Source organism: Miniopterus schreibersii (assembly GCF_964146895.1).
Source record: "Miniopterus schreibersii genome assembly, chromosome: 7".
Lineage (NCBI taxonomy): Eukaryota > Metazoa > Chordata > Mammalia > Chiroptera > Miniopteridae > Miniopterus > Miniopterus schreibersii.
In genome coordinates, this window is record NC_138108.1 from 62104495 (window position 1) to 62120702 (window position 16208).

The window sequence follows — 16208 nt, forward strand, 5'->3', positions numbered from 1 at the left end:
ATTGGCAGTTCCTTCATGCTTTCTAGTGACTTAAATGGCGCCATCATGATCATTATGAATAAGTATCTTTTGGGAGACATCCATAGCGTCGTTGAGTATACCAGTGGAAAAGTGATCCGACTTACTCTTCTAAGAAAATATTTAACATTTTAGATTCTAAGAAAAGATTTAAGCAAAATTTCAAGACATAAATTCTTAGTCCACTATTACACATTTTGAAACTATATCTGAAGGAAATGTAGGTCTTGAAATCACACTGTTGCTCTTGTTAAAATGAACAGAAATTGCAGGGCAAAAGAGAAAGGTTTGAGATCACCGTACTCAGGATTGTTAGCGCTTAGTTTAATAGTCTACGAAGTGTAATGCTCCCCAGTTCTCTTTTATTTGATCCAGTGCACTGGCTTACAGTTTCAAGTCTTTGTAGCATTCCAGCGGTCCCTGCTTTGGTGAATGTCACCTACCATTCATCAAATCTGAAAAACCCGAGGCCCTTAGCCTCACCCTCTTTGGCACACCGAATTTTTCCCCACGACTAGTGATTTTACTTCTGAAGTGTCTCTCAAATCTAGCCACTTCTCTTGTAGCCTCTATCATCAGTTTCTCAACCTTCATCTTTTGCCTGGCCCATGGCAAGAGATTCCTAACTGGTTTCCCAGAATCAGCTATTCCTGCAATTCCTGTCACACTGTAACCAGATTTGTCATTTAAAAATGCAGATACTCCATAATTTCATCCAGTCACCCTCCTTGCTTAAGACCCTTCGATGGCTTCCTTTTTCTCTTCGGTAAAGCCCAAATCCTTAGTAGGGCTGTCCCCCGGTGCGTGGTCTGGTGCCTGCCTGCCTCTTCACCCCAACTTCATGCTGCTCCTCTTTGACTCTGCGCTCCAGCACTGTCCTTTCAGATCCTGAAATGCTCCCTGTCCTTCCAGTCGCCACCGCTCTGCCTCAAATTCTGAGTTAAACTTCAGGCATTTTCAGTGAAAGCTTTCAGACCCCATCAGGCCCCCTTCTTACTTCTTTCATGCCACCATACAACTTCCTTTCATAATGCTTATTTGAGTTTGTAATGGATGTTATGTTCATTTTTGAGATGATATCACTTGTATTGACCGCTCTCGTGGCTTCCTGGGATGAAGCTGGATCTGATTTTTGCTTATCAAAACAAGACACGATGACTGTCACATACCAGGCATTCAGTAAATACTTGTTGAATTCATGGAAGGTTCCAATTTCTATTCTCATCTGTAATCCACCAGTTCATAATAGTGAAAGCCAAAAATAAAAATAAAAATGGACCCCACAAATTGCCAAGGAGAATTAGTATAGCAAGTACTGTGATATCTTTTAGTGCAGAGAAGGTGAGGCGAAGAGAACAGTGTTCTCAAGCTCAACTGCTCTCAGAGACCATGAAGGTAGCGCTCCACCGTTAATCGTACAAAGCAAAGGACTTTTTTTCACCTACTTATAGCAGAGATAATGTAACAGCCGCTCTCCCAACCCTGTCTTATGCATAAAATTTTTTATTTAGGATACTCAAGCCACAAATTATTTCAGAAACATATCTAGTAGTTTCAAATATACACAGTCTTGTCACACAAGTTGCTAAAATTGATTTACAACTATTATTCATTTCATGGGAATAGAGTCATAATTACAAAATTTAAAAATAATATCAAACTCACACAGCCATATAGCCGTTTCCTTAACTCAATCTGTTACCTTTTATTTTATTTCTATCAGTCGTGAGCTTAATTTTATTTTCAGCAGCTTTAAAGTGCTGAGCTACATGTTGAAATTATAGGAAAAGATAAACTGCCACTTTCCATGATTTTTTAAACAAAGTCACAGTATCATCTCTCTAGGAATATCTGTCCTTTCGCATCTGTCTCAGAGTGTGCAGTCCTGGTCCTCCGAGATACTCAGAGTGGAAGGTTAAACGCTTATATTTAGCAACAGGATGTATCTGTGGTCAGGGACGTTAAGTTTAGTGGACAATAAAAAGTTAAATATACCTTTATTAAAAGAGAAGGACATTTTATACAGACCATTAAAGTAGCTCTGAGCTCATACGATCTCTCACGCTTGTGAATCTTATAGAATGTAGTTGTTTTTCTAAAAAATTTCCCTAAACATCGTTTGTGAGTTATGTGGACCAGCATCCCTGAAAGAAGAAAATAAAATGTGTCTGTTTCACGTAAAGCCTTCTTTTTCTGCATGTATTATAAGAATACACATTTAACCAATAACCCATCGCCTGCAACATTTCTTACAAACAAGCTGGGTGTCTGTAGCCTTTTTGCAAGTTAAGGTGCCTTGCTAGCAACGAGGTAAGCAGACCCGGGCCCCTGGGAGGAAGGCCCTGAAAAGGCATTTCTTCTCCTTTTATGATTTCAGTTAAGAACGCCAATTGCACAGCAGACTTTGAGGAATACTTTGCCAAAAGGAAACTGGAGGAGCGCGACGTCCACGCCGTGAGCATCGAGGAGTACCTTCAGCGCAGCGACACGGCCATCATCTACCCCGAGGCCCCCGAGGAGCTGTCTCGCCTGGGCACGCCCGAGGCCAACGGGCAGGAAGAAAATGGTGAGGCTGTAATTCATTTTTAGCCACTGCGCTGACCTCTGCAGCTGTTACAATTACAAATGCACTACATGCCTGGGTGTTTACCTTAAAATTTGAAGAACAGCTGCAGAGGCATGGAATTTCATGAGCAAAGATTAGAACTGTAATTTTAGGGTATTGTGAAATTTTTTTGTCAGCAAATTTGTGTCATTTGTACATCCAATAAAGAACAAGAACAATTAGAGCCTATTTCTCAGAGATAAAAATATCTAAATTGATTCCTAGCTTTCCGAAATATTTCACTTTCGAAAGGGTGGCGGGGCGGCGGGGGGGGGGGGTAGAAGAAGAAAAACAAAAGTTTAGGAATTCTGACCCTAACCTTTTTTGTTCTTTACGCGCAAGGAACACCTGACACGCTCCTTCCCACCAAAAGCCTGAGTCATGTGTGACTCAAGGTTTGCTAGGATCTGTCAGTCACCTACAGAGACGCTCCTCGTCTATCAGCTGTTTACACTGCCCCCCCCCCCCAAAGCTTAAGTAATTAATTAATTTCCCAGCGCCGTGCGCGCCGTCCCGAGCAGCCTGCGCGCCGTGTGCGCGGGGCCCGCGCGCGCGGGGCCGGGCGCGCCGATGGCACTCGGGTGGCGCGGGCTGCAGCGATTCCTGATTCCTGTCGTGCCATCCCGGGCAGCCAGCCCATTAGCTGCCATTGATTTACTGACCTTTTGGCCCGCTTCTCTCCCTCTCGCCTCTGCGCTACAGACCTGCCACCTGGAACTCCAGATGCTTTTGCCCAACTGCTGACCTGCCCCTACTGCGACCGGGGCTACAAGCGCCTGACGTCCCTGAAGGAGCACATCAAGTACCGCCACGAGAAGAACGAGGAGAACTTCGCCTGCCCGCTGTGCAGCTACACGTTCGCCTACCGCACCCAGCTCGAGCGGCACATGGTGACGCACAAGCCGGGGACCGACCAGGTGGGGGGTGGCTCTAAGTGATTTCTTTCTATAATAACCCCTTAGAGGAGCGATATTGCTTTGATTGGCAATCATTATTAATTTTTCATGGCATTTTGAAGATGCAGATCTTTTAATGGTAATAGCTTTAATTGAGGTCTAAATGATTTTTTGATGGTCTCTTCTAATATGATTTAATAGTCTTATGTTCACGATCGAATGAGTGTGTTAATTTCTAATTTAGAAATTTTATTTGCACTTTAACTTGACTTTAGTTTCATTTTTATGTTCCACAAAAAGTGAATGAAATGGTAGCATTTTAATTATACATTATTAAACATCTCGGCAATTTTAATTCCATTTTTCACCCAGTTTTACTTGGGAATTTTTTCCATATAGGATCTAAGTCATAGTAAAAGACATGTGTATTTCTTTCACTTGTCATAGAACACTTTCAATTACTTAGAGTATTTTTACAAGCTGTTACTAGTTTATGAAATCTAATTAAGTGCTTTAAGGAAAATTCTTAAAAGCATATAATATATGTGCATATATTGAAAATAAACTAGATTACTACTAAAAATGTTGGATATACATTTAAAATGATCCCTTTTGACATACATATTTGTTGCTGAATGTTAAAATTACTCTGCCTCTTTTGGCTTACTTGTGTTAAAAATAAAAACTCTACCTTGGACAGGTAAGCAAAGCTTCTTAAATCCTTAAAATGATTAAATAGGACTGATTCACAGTGTCTCTTACATGTTTAGCAAACTGCTTTTTCTGTCCTCGTGGGAGAATTGACTGCACACTGATATGATGTGTTCAGATGTAACAGAAATGGTGTGTCTTAAGTCCCAACAACTGGCCCTCCAGAGCTGGAATCCCCCTAGATAAGCTTTGCCACCATATCTGTTTTAAAAACTATTAAACAGGATATTGTACCAAATTCTTAATTTTTTTTTCTGATGAGCTTTATTTTCTTTGACTAAGGAAAATGAGACTCAGCAAACACAATCAAGCAATGGGGATGATACTATATTGTGGAATTTTACCATTTTAAGAGAACAGTCCCTGTAAATCATTCCGTTTATATCTGATTGGGCTCCTTACCTGAATGTTTTTCGAAGTTCAGCTACAAAAACTGTGCTTGCATAGTTACACTTATGTAACAGTTTATCTCCCCTTGCTTATGTGCACAAAAACTCTAGGAGAGAAAAAAAAGTGCCTAGATATTTATCTAGCATAACTGCTTTAAATTTCACATGCAGAAGTGTGATTGTGTTGGCGCATTATGAATGGTAGCTTTGGTGTTGAAAAGTCCCCTCATTTGCTCATGGCATTTACAATTAGTAAATTAAAATGATTGTATCATATTAACAGTGGCACAACTAAAGTTTATAGTAGTCCTCTGAGGGCTGTGGGGGGAGACAAAGCAGCTGTTGCTGTTTGTTTATGCAACTCAGCAACATATGAGCGCTGGTCCCTCAATGGCGCTCGGCGGGCTGGGCTCCGCTTGATCTTTGAAGGTTGCTGCTGTTTGAACAAACCTCCCTGTGTCCCATGTAACACCATCTGTCTCACTAGGAATGTGGGAAGATTCAGCACACCCTAGCAGTTGTCATACCCTTTCTGTGCTGTCTTTTTGCAAAAGGCTTTTGTGTCACTGCTGCTTGAAAAAGGCTGACCTCCTACCTTGAGCATCCAGAGTGGATGACTGTATTATTTTTTTTTCTTCAGAATTCGAAGTCACAGTGCTTTTTATTCCCTTGTTCAAAAAGGTCAGCTGTGTTTGATTATATCTTCGCTGCTTTTAACTTGTCTTTTCAGCAAACTTTTTTTTTTTCCTTTTTTTTTTGGTCCCTACTCCCTAGCACACTACTAAAAAGAAAAATGAAAAGTCGTTGAAGTCTTTCCTACTGGCCTGTGATAAAACTGCTCAAGCAGCTAGAGCCCAAGATGTTGTCTCTTACATTTGACAGTGACTCAAATCTGATACACAGCACCTCAGGAAAAAGAGGGTTCACACTTGTTACTGACACAGTGACGGGGACATTTAAACATGCCTATCATGTAATGAAATATTTATAGTGAAGGAGGGTTTTTTTGTTTGTTTCTGTGAGGTTTTTTCTTTCTTCTTCAGATTTGGTATTGCTTCAGTATAAGATATACATTTACCCCGATGCAGAACATTTGATAAAATTAGTTATTTGTGTGAGGAGTTATTGGAGGGACTATGTAGAATTTTCAGGATAATATTTATTTTTTTCTTGACAAAACAGTTGCATTCCAACAGGGAATCTTCAGATTTCAGAATTTGCAGTAAACAGAGACCTACAAACATCTTCACAATTATGCTTTCGCATCTCGAAAGGCTCAAAGAAACATGTTGGAAGAGACACTACAGAGATAATCCTAAAGCAAGTGCTGGATGCGCATGTGAAAGCACTTTTTTTTTTTAATTTGTTCCAATTTTATTGCCAACATTATCACTTTTATTGCAACTCTGAAAGACTGGGCAAATAAATAAACATGCACTCAAACCTTTTGGCCTGTCTGGAAAAAAAGAGCCCTTTTAAAAATATTTGTAACAAATTTCCTTTGTTCCTCCTGCACAAACCTGATGTCAGTCTTTCTCCTTTTACAGCACCAAATGCTGACCCAAGGAGCAGGTAACCGCAAGTTCAAATGCACAGAGTGCGGCAAGGCCTTCAAATATAAACACCATCTGAAAGAACACCTGCGAATTCACAGTGGTGAGTAGCAGAGGAGCTGGTGCTCATATTTGCATTTTGTTTCATTAAGAGAGTTTTAAAAGACTGCTTAAAATGTACACAGTCTTGTTTGTAGCTTTTTAGAACTGCCCATTTATTTCATAAACTCTGTGTTCCTGTCTTGAGACTTATATTACCACCAATAGCATGATCTTGGTAGTAAGCAAGAGGAGGAATGCTGCTTATAGTTCCTAAAAATCACAAATGCTTTGATTTACCACATCACCTAGAAGCTCTTTTTTGCCCTTCTACAGATTAAGTATTTTTTACGTGAAGAAACTCAGATGTCAAATTCTGAAGGATGTTCATTTTTGGTTCCTAACTATGAAAGAAAAAATTGAAGAGTTTTGGAAAAGAGCTTTTTACGATACATGTTCCTTGATTCCTGAGAGCTGTGTATTGCAGAACAATATCCTAGCACCGAGATTTCTCTTTTATAACTATTTTGATAGTTCTGCCAAGCATTTTATTACCAAATTGGATGCTACTCAAAGGACTAGTTGGACTGGTAGAATCAATGGAATCTCCACAGAATTGATTAAAGCCATGACTATACTTCCCTTTAAATACTGTGACATCTTTATTGTGCTATTGACCACACATTAATCTGGCACTGTGTTTAAACTGGAGGCTGCCGATGGCAAGACAAGATTTGGGATCTTGGCTGCAAAAGGCATAGATAGCCCTCACCTTCCATTGCTAACATCTTGAATTATGTCCTCCCAGGGTAGATAAAGCCCAGAAACAGTTATGGCCACATAATTCTAATCTAAGCACCTAGAATGTAAAGGTACCCCATTGTGTTCCTTTCCTTTGGTTTTACAGAATCTTGTTTTAGTAGACAATTGTAGTCATTACTCAATCAAAGAAATGTAATGTTAACTTTAATTGTCATTCCAGGTGAAAAACCTTACGAGTGCCCAAACTGCAAGAAACGTTTCTCCCATTCCGGTTCCTACAGTTCGCACATCAGCAGCAAGAAATGTATTGGTTTAATCTCTGTAAATGGCCGAATGAGAAATAATATCAAGACGGGTTCTTCCCCTAATTCTGTTTCTTCTTCTCCTACTAACTCAGCCATTACCCAGTTAAGAAACAAATTGGAGAATGGAAAACCACTTAGTATGTCTGAACAAACAGGCTTACTTAAGATTAAAACAGAACCACTAGACTTCAATGACTATAAAGTTCTTATGGCCACACACGGGTTCAGCGGCGCTAGTCCCTTTATGAACGGTGCACTTGGAGCCACCAGCCCTTTAGGAGTTCATCCGTCTGCTCAGAGTCCAATGCAGCACTTAGGTGTAGGGATGGAAGCCCCTTTACTTGGATTTCCCACGATGAATAGTAATTTAAGCGAGGTACAAAAGGTTCTACAGATTGTGGACAATACGGTTTCCAGGCAAAAAATGGACTGCAAGGCTGAAGAAATTTCAAAGTTGAAAGGTTATCACATGAAGGATCCATGCTCTCAACCTGAGGAACAAGGAGTTACCTCTCCTAACATGCCACCTGTAGGTCTTCCAGTAGTGAGTCATAATGGTGCCACTAAAAGTATTATTGACTATACATTAGAAAAAGTCAACGAAGCCAAAGCTTGCCTCCAGAGCTTGACTACTGACTCAAGGAGACAGATCAGTAACATAAAGAAAGAGAAGCTACGTACTTTAATAGATCTGGTCACCGATGACAAAATGATTGAGAACCACAGCATATCCACTCCATTTTCATGCCAGTTCTGTAAAGAAAGTTTTCCTGGCCCCATCCCCCTGCATCAGCATGAACGTTACCTTTGTAAAATGAATGAAGAGATCAAGGCAGTCCTGCAACCTCATGAAAACATAGTCCCCAACAAAGCCGGAGTTTTTGTTGATAATAAAGCCCTCCTCTTGTCAACTGTACTTTCTGAGAAAGGAATGACAAGCCCCATCAACCCATACAAGGACCACATGTCTGTACTTAAAGCATATTATGCTATGAACATGGAGCCCAACTCTGATGAACTGCTGAAAATTTCCATTGCTGTGGGCCTTCCTCAGGAATTTGTGAAGGAATGGTTTGAGCAACGAAAAGTCTACCAGTATTCAAATTCCAGGTCACCATCACTGGAAAGGAACTCCAAGCCGTTAGCTCCCAACAGTAACCCTCCCACAAAGGACGCTTTATTACCCAGGTCTCCCGCAAAACCTATGGACTCCATAACATCGCCGTCTATCGCAGAACTCCACAACAGCGTTACGAATTGTGACCCTCCTCTCAGGCTGACAAAACCTTCCCATTTTCCCAGTATTAAACCAGTTGAAAAATTGGACCACTCAAGGAGTAACACTCCTTCTCCCTTAAACCTTTCCTCCACATCTTCTAAAAACTCCCACAGTAGTTCTTACACTCCAAACAGCTTCTCTTCCGAGGAGCTCCAGGCTGAGCCTTTGGACTTGTCATTACCAAAACAAATGAAAGAACCCAAAAGTATTATAGCCACAAAGAACAAAACAAAAGCTAGCAGCATAAATTTAGACCATAACAGTGTTTCTTCATCATCCGAAAACTCAGATGAGCCTCTAAACTTGACTTTTATCAAGAAGGAGTTTTCAAATTCAAATACTCTGGACAGCAAAAGCACTAACCCAGTGTTCGGCATGAACCCATTTAGTGCCAAACCTTTATACACAGCTCTTCCTCCACAAAGCGCATTTCCCCCTGCCACTTTCATGCCACCAGTCCAGACCAGTATCCCTGGGCTACGACCATACCCAGGACTGGATCAGATGAGCTTCCTACCACATATGGCCTATACCTACCCAACTGGAGCAGCTACTTTTGCTGATATGCAGCAAAGGAGAAAGTACCAACGGAAACAAGGATTTCAGGTAATGATGAGATATATCGTTTTGCTATGAAAAGAGATGAAAATAATATCATTTATGTGCATGTAAGAGAAAAATGTGAGTGGAAAAAAACAAGTGCTGTGATTTCAGAAATAGAAGAGTTTGTCTTAACTTGAACCTAGAGAATTAAATGGAAAAAGAAACCTTGGAACCCTGTACTATTTAAGCATACCTGCCTTAAAAAGATAAAGAACTTAATATTTACTTTTGAGGTCTGTTTAGATAAATTAATCTGCTTTTACAGTTATACTTTGATAACAATATTTGGTGCTAAAAGTTAACATTTATAAGTCACAGATATGATACTTTTACAGATGTTCACAATTTGCATGTATAACTTTGATATGTACTTGGTTTTATAGAGAACAGTTTACTTTAAAGAATATTTTAAAAAATATTTTGCACATTCCACATGACTTTTTATGTAATTTCAAACTAGTAAATAATTTGTGGTTTTCCAAATACAAAAGCCGGTATGTTTCAACACTGTGGAGTATAATCCCTGTTTGCAAAATAGGAGCATAAGTAGCAGTGCACCTCCATAACAGCTGTCCCGTATTCCAATTGACAGTACATCTGCCCCCTTTGTAAATGTATTTAAGCCTATTTAATCTTCTCTAATATTAATTAGTGCAAACGTAGTCTAGGAAAACTGAACTGTGGACTGGCAAATGGAAAAATGTATGTTATCATGCAAGTTTGCACTCCTTTGGATCAAGACAAAATAAATATCAAGAAATTTAATAATTTACTGATCCACATTCATTATTGCTCAATGCTGAAGGCTGTTTTAACATAGATAGAACATTGATAAAAAGTGTTATTAATATTCCCTATTTCAAATTAGAAAATTAAATATAAAAATATAGCTCGAGGCCTTTGGTTGGTAGACATACATTTAAATAGATTGCATAATAATAACATTTTGTACCTAAATATAAAATTCAATTAAAATGGGGTTTCTGCAGCTACAGATCATTTCTAAAGTTAAGCACACTGGAAAACACACAAATTCTGATGTTGAATTTTCACTCATGGGTATTTCCTGATATAAAGAAAATTAAAGATTTTAGAAAATGTCATGTTTTTCTCACCCTCAGAATTAACCATTTTCTATCCCTGAAAGACAACAATCTCTGTCATTTAGGGCAGAGAGGGTTTATATTTTTGTAGACATGTGAGACCTCACGCATTGTTTATGGAGAGTCATACGTTTTTTTAACAAAAATAACTAGATCCATTAATAGCAAGCACTGTGAGGTTCTCCAAATGTCAGCCTGTGCGAAGTTGTTTGGTATAAATACAAAGAGAAGACATTGTGTTGAACTGTGTGATTATATCACAGGGAGAATTGCTTGATGGAGCACAAGACTACATGTCAGGCCTAGATGACATGACAGACTCCGACTCCTGTCTGTCTCGAAAGAAGATCAAGAAGACAGAGAGTGGCATGTATGCGTGTGACTTATGTGACAAGACATTCCAGAAAAGCAGTTCCCTTCTGCGACACAAATACGAACACACAGGTATGAGTGACTTTGACTAGCTAGTTAGTGCTTCCTGGCCTGCTGTACATTTCATAATATTTAATGAGTACACTTGTGCAACATAAGATGTAGCATATGCTGATACCTTCAACAAGGAAGAAATAAAGCTTATGCCCAGCTCAGCAGGACATTTTGTTGCCTGTTTATTGGATCGTTTACGTGTTTGTGAGTGTGCTTGTCTTTCTATCTTCTGAGTTAATCTGTACACCAAATTCACAAATCATGTCCAAGGTAATAGTATTTACATGGCAAGGGTGATGAAATGGCATGCATGACTCAAGCAAGTTATTAAAATATCTTCTAATACTTAAGCTGTGATGAACCTATATATGTAAAAATTTAATAACAAAAAAATTTAGTAAAGCTATGTTAATGTCATCCTACAAAAATTAAGTAAGCCAAGACTCGGTGGCGATTCTCTTTGGTTTTTATAAATTGTCCATATTTTGAATAAAATATAAGTGCTAGTTCTGTGAAAGAAAAGACAAGTAATGCAATAGGCCAAATGAGCTACTGAAACTACTTATATTTAGAAAACTAAAATAAAACTTTCTAAATTCATTAATTTATTTCCAATTCAGAAAAATGATAGAGTTGACAAAATGGCAGCCTAGTTCTTCCTTTTGAGTAGAGAGACAGTGGGTTAATTTTTTTAAAAGAAAGGTAAAGCACCATAATGTGAAGCAATATCAGTTCCCACGATCCAAGATCCGACCTGCAGCTCTGCGGTGCGGGGACGCCGCGTCCCTCTGGAGCCCTTCTCCCTCCACTCCCGCCAGCAAAGTGACTGGGCCTCCTCCCTGTCCCTGTCCCTGTCCCTGACCCATCTCCATCTCTTCGCCACTAGAAATTTGGCGCACTGTACTGACCCTACATGGGAAAGGAAAGATTGTGGGATTTCGACCAAAATATCGGCAGGGGAAAATTATAGAAAAACTCTCATTTTAAACCAGAAAGTCTAATATCAAACATTTTAATATAGAGGGGAAAAATTAACCTTACAGTAATGCTTTTTGGGGAAAAGTGATAAAGAAAAAAGAAGGAATGGGAATACTATCTGTCATATTTTGACTATCTAAATACATGGCACCCCTTCAAAGACTGAAAACTATCCTTGGGAAGCACTTAATGCTCACCAGCTTCCCTCGTCTTCACTGGGCAGCGCAGCAAGCAGCTCAGGGCCCGGGGGCAGCCTGAGGTGGGGGAAGTTGCCTGAGCTGTTATTTTAGACGTTCAGATAAGAACACTTTAATGACAGTCTAATTTGAATAGCAGATCCCAACAGTTTTTATACTTGGGTGATATAATTCAAAGTTCCATATGCCAAAATTTTCCTACATTTGTCTTTTTTGATAGATATCATATACTTTCTTTAGTACCTACTTAGTATTTTTAGAGTAAAGCTATTTTCATTCCTAAATTTACTTTAATATTTTAATCAACCTCAAATATATTTTTATTTCATTATTCAGCTACAATAGGCACATCACTGAAGGCATCTTTCCCTCTCTGATTGGTTTTATTATATGACCATACGCAAACTCTATCATTTACTACATGGTGAGTGTAAACTTTTATTTTAGTGAGGGCTATCATACATATTGACATCCAGTCAGTATCTTTTTAAAAATAAATTACGGAGTCTATAAATTCATAGATATATAGATAGTTGAGAGACCTGAAAGTTGACAAACACAAATATGCATAATCAATTTGAAAAATACATTGTATTTTATAAAATAAAAGTAAGCCCGGCTGGTGTAGCTCAGTGGTTGCACATCGATCTATACACTAAAAGGTCACTGGTTCAATTCCCAGTCAGGGCACATGGCCGAGTTTCAGGCTTGATCCCCAGTGGGTGCCATGCAGGAGGCAGCCAGTCAATGTTTCTCTCTCACATCGATGTTTCTGTCTCTCTCTCCCTGTCCCTTCCTCTCTCTCTAAAAATCAATAAAAAATATATATTTTTTAAAATGATAATAAAATAAAAAGAAAATGTTCTGTCCTTTAAGATGTGGGAAGACCTGCTGCCTAGAAACATGGCTTAGCAACAAGATGCTAACCATCCAATGGTTTCTCTAACCGTGTGATTAATTATCCGCCTGTTGGCGTCTCAGCTTGTCAAGTCTCCAGTGTGTTAACTTTTTGGTCTCTTGACCAAACATCTCATGATGTTACTACTGTCAATGTATTAGGTTTCATCAAAGTGAAGTTCTTCATGAATTTTTCTATCTTCATGATATATGTGGAAATTTTGTCGGTTTTCTTTCCCTAATTGGGCCCCACAAGCCTTTTATTTGTTTATATTAAGCACCGGTAATACTTTGAGAATGTAATAATATGAAAATTATAAGTAAGAACTGTCTCTGGGTTGACTGATTCTAGGGTTGGGAAATAAAGTTGAATAATCATTTGATAACATATTGATTATGAATGTGTCATTGACAAAGTGTTTCTTACCTGTCCACAATTTAACCTGTAAAATAGTTAAAATTGAGAAGGAAATGGTGAGCTGCTTATTCTTAGGATCCTGTGCTCTTTTACCTCAGCCTGTTTAACTTATTCATGGGCAGACACCAACAATACAATGCTTAATTTTCCTTATCAATGGTGTATTGCTTGCTTGTTTTTTCTGGGACATGGGCTTGAGAAAGAGAAAAAAAAAATACATAAATGTTGACTTCGATTGGATTAATTGCCACAAACAAGTACTGTGAAATAAAAAATCTGAAACCCCTGTTAGACACTGTTAAGAACTCATTTGTATTCCACTAAAATTTAAATCCGACATTTATGGAGTACTTTCTCTATTGAGACATTGGGGTAAGTGCTTTGAAACCCACCTTATTCAGAAAAGTCATAAAAATGTTTCTGCTTTTAAGTAGATAAAGTGGAAGCTGTAAATAAATTACTAGTCAATTTTATTTCTTAGTTATATGATAATATTTTTAATATCACAAACCTTCCATTTATAATTTCAGTGGCCATCTTAGGTATCACGTGAATCATGAACCACAAATATTAGGAAAAAAATTACCCTAAAAAAGTTTTGATCATTCCATGTCAATTTGTATGTTCTTTCTGAATCTTACTCATGTGGAAATTTAATTCTGGGATGTCTTGATTTGAATCAGGTAAACCAATCAAACAAGTTAAAAAGAGGTGGATGTCCAAGTCAGCTCCTATTTAAATTGAATTTACTAAGTGCTTAGCAGTGAAACTTCTGGAGATTTAGAGCAAGATATAGGTCAAAACACCCTGGTCTCTCGCGTCCAAATTCTGTCCTTTGCGTAACATAATAACTGAACATTTTCTTCTTTCAGATTATCAGTTCATAATGCAGGATTAACATATTTTTATTGTAAGCATATTGTTTACTATCAAATGAATTCCCTGTAACTATAGAGTATCTACGTAATAGGAGGCAGATTAGTGGACATCCGCCAAGCATTTCTAATAGGTCTTGAAACTTGTCCTAGACAGTGTTTATTCTAAGGACACTCTTGTGTTTTGTTCCTTCGGAAAAGAAAGAGCCATATCAGCTGTGATTTTCATTCAAAATTATTCACACAGCCAATCCATGAAGTGACCTATCTGGTTGACCTTTTTGTGCTCCTGACCTGATGAGACGTTAGTACCTAACGGAGGTTGTAGGACAGTTCTGCCAATACGCGCCGTAGCAACTACAGCTCCAAGAACTTTTTCACCTGCAATTTCTCTTCTCTCCATTCAGATTTCTTTCTTCCATTTATTCTGCTCCTGATACATGCATCTTGCTTGCAACGTGGGAAATTATTGAAAATGCATTGATGAGTGCAAATAAGAGGATCTAACATTAAATGAGTGCTTACACTGTACTATCCTTACACTAAACACTCTGCTTACCTATGTTTTCCCTTTTACTGCTACGCCCGGTCCACAAGTTAGGTCCCCAAATGATTACCCTTGGCCTGACAAGGACTTCAGGCCTTAGAGAGGTTAACAGACCTAAGACTGCATAGCTGGTCATACAAGGTGGATTTAAACCCAAAAGTCAGACCGCAGAACCCATTTTCCCTACTTAACACTGTACCACCCCGTCCCTGTGAATAAAATCACCTCTGTCAGAAATGTCCTATCCTTGCTTCTGATAGCATCCTTTCCTTTAAGGTCAATACCACCCAAGAGAGACCACATTTGTATAGAGCGACTTCATGTTTTCCGGAAGGCAAATCCTGTCTTTTTCCTAAATACACTTCTGCTTCCTGCTAAGTGAACTTCCCCCTACGGCGGTCTTGTCCAATGTCTTTCCAGTCTCTTGATATTCCATCGGAATTCTCTTCTATGTTATCCAGTTTGCCTCATTCAAAACATCTTCTCCAAGAGGAGTAGTTCTGGTGTGGTTTGAATTCTGCTTTTTTCTTCAGACTATTAGGCACAGATGAGAAGTAGATCATAAGAATCTTCCTTATTTCCAATACAAGGAAGAGTCACCAGCAAATACCTTTCTAATTTCTTCTCTTACAGGTAAATAACTTCTTCCTACTCTAAGAATTTGCCTTATCACATCAATCATCACTATATTTATATTGGATATTCCCATAAGATAATGACCATTAATGAAATAGCAGTAGCAGCCTACACAATTTTCTAAATAGCAGCATGCCCCGGAGGCAATTCAATACCATTAGTAAAGGTATTTGATTACTAATTGAGATTATATCTCACCATATAACTGAATACCTGAAGTGTGTAGAATGGGTTTCTAATCTCAGAACATGACACTTAGCAGATGAAAATGAGGTCAAATCTACTCAGGCTGATTTTCAGTTTAATTTGCTGAAATGCAAGTTTGTATTAGGAAATGTTATGATACAGAGCGCTCTACACGACGCATTTCTGACTTAAACTCTGGAGCATCAGTCTGATAAATTTTTTTGTCAGTTCTATTTTGGAAATAAACTTTTAAGTATGGCAGCTATGGAAGGTGTTGAAGGCATTCCAGTGCTATTTGCGGCCTGGAATCAACCAGATGTGTTTAGGCTTGGCACTAGTTTCAAGTTCCAAACACTGGTTAGAAAGTGCCTAGAATGCCAAAGGAAATACAGCATTCTCTAGCTGAAGAGTATTTTAACACTCAACAAGTGGCTGACATCTCATGGAAAACCTTAGAGGGAAAACACTACTTGGGATTAGTCCGGCCTCCGCGACGTCCGTCTTTCCACTTGGTCTTTTCAAATGATTTGCTCTCTAATTTTTATTCTTAGAATCATATGACTGATCAGACATCCTTAGCATCATCTTTCCTCTGTCTCTGCTCCAGCCTAACTTGGCCATTTGTTCCCGCTTGAGACACGAAGCCCCATTTTCAAAGCAGCCGTGTAGGACTTACAGGCAGAGGGTAGAAAGTGCCCGTGCCAGCGACCATGCCAACCTTGTCTCTTTCACGCAAGTTCTTGTTTTAAAATCGTAAGGAAGAGAATGGCTTGGTTCAAATACGT

At 38.8% G+C, this 16208-nt stretch overlaps 1 protein-coding gene across 5 annotated transcripts in view; it reads left to right on the top strand.

The window, feature by feature from the left end:
• Positions 1-16208, top strand: part of ZEB2 (zinc finger E-box binding homeobox 2) — a 130508-nt gene that overhangs the window by 108299 nt on the left and 6001 nt on the right. For all 5 annotated transcript variants that reach the window (XM_081143432.1, XM_081143435.1, XM_081143436.1 and 2 more), the window contains 5 exons: positions 2396-2584; positions 3326-3540; positions 6167-6275; positions 7194-9163; positions 10527-10707. In XM_081143432.1, coding sequence (XP_080999558.1) covers positions 2396-2584; positions 3326-3540; positions 6167-6275; positions 7194-9163; positions 10527-10707 — 2664 coding nt within the window. The remainder of the gene's footprint in view (positions 1-2395; positions 2585-3325; positions 3541-6166; positions 6276-7193; positions 9164-10526; positions 10708-16208) is intronic.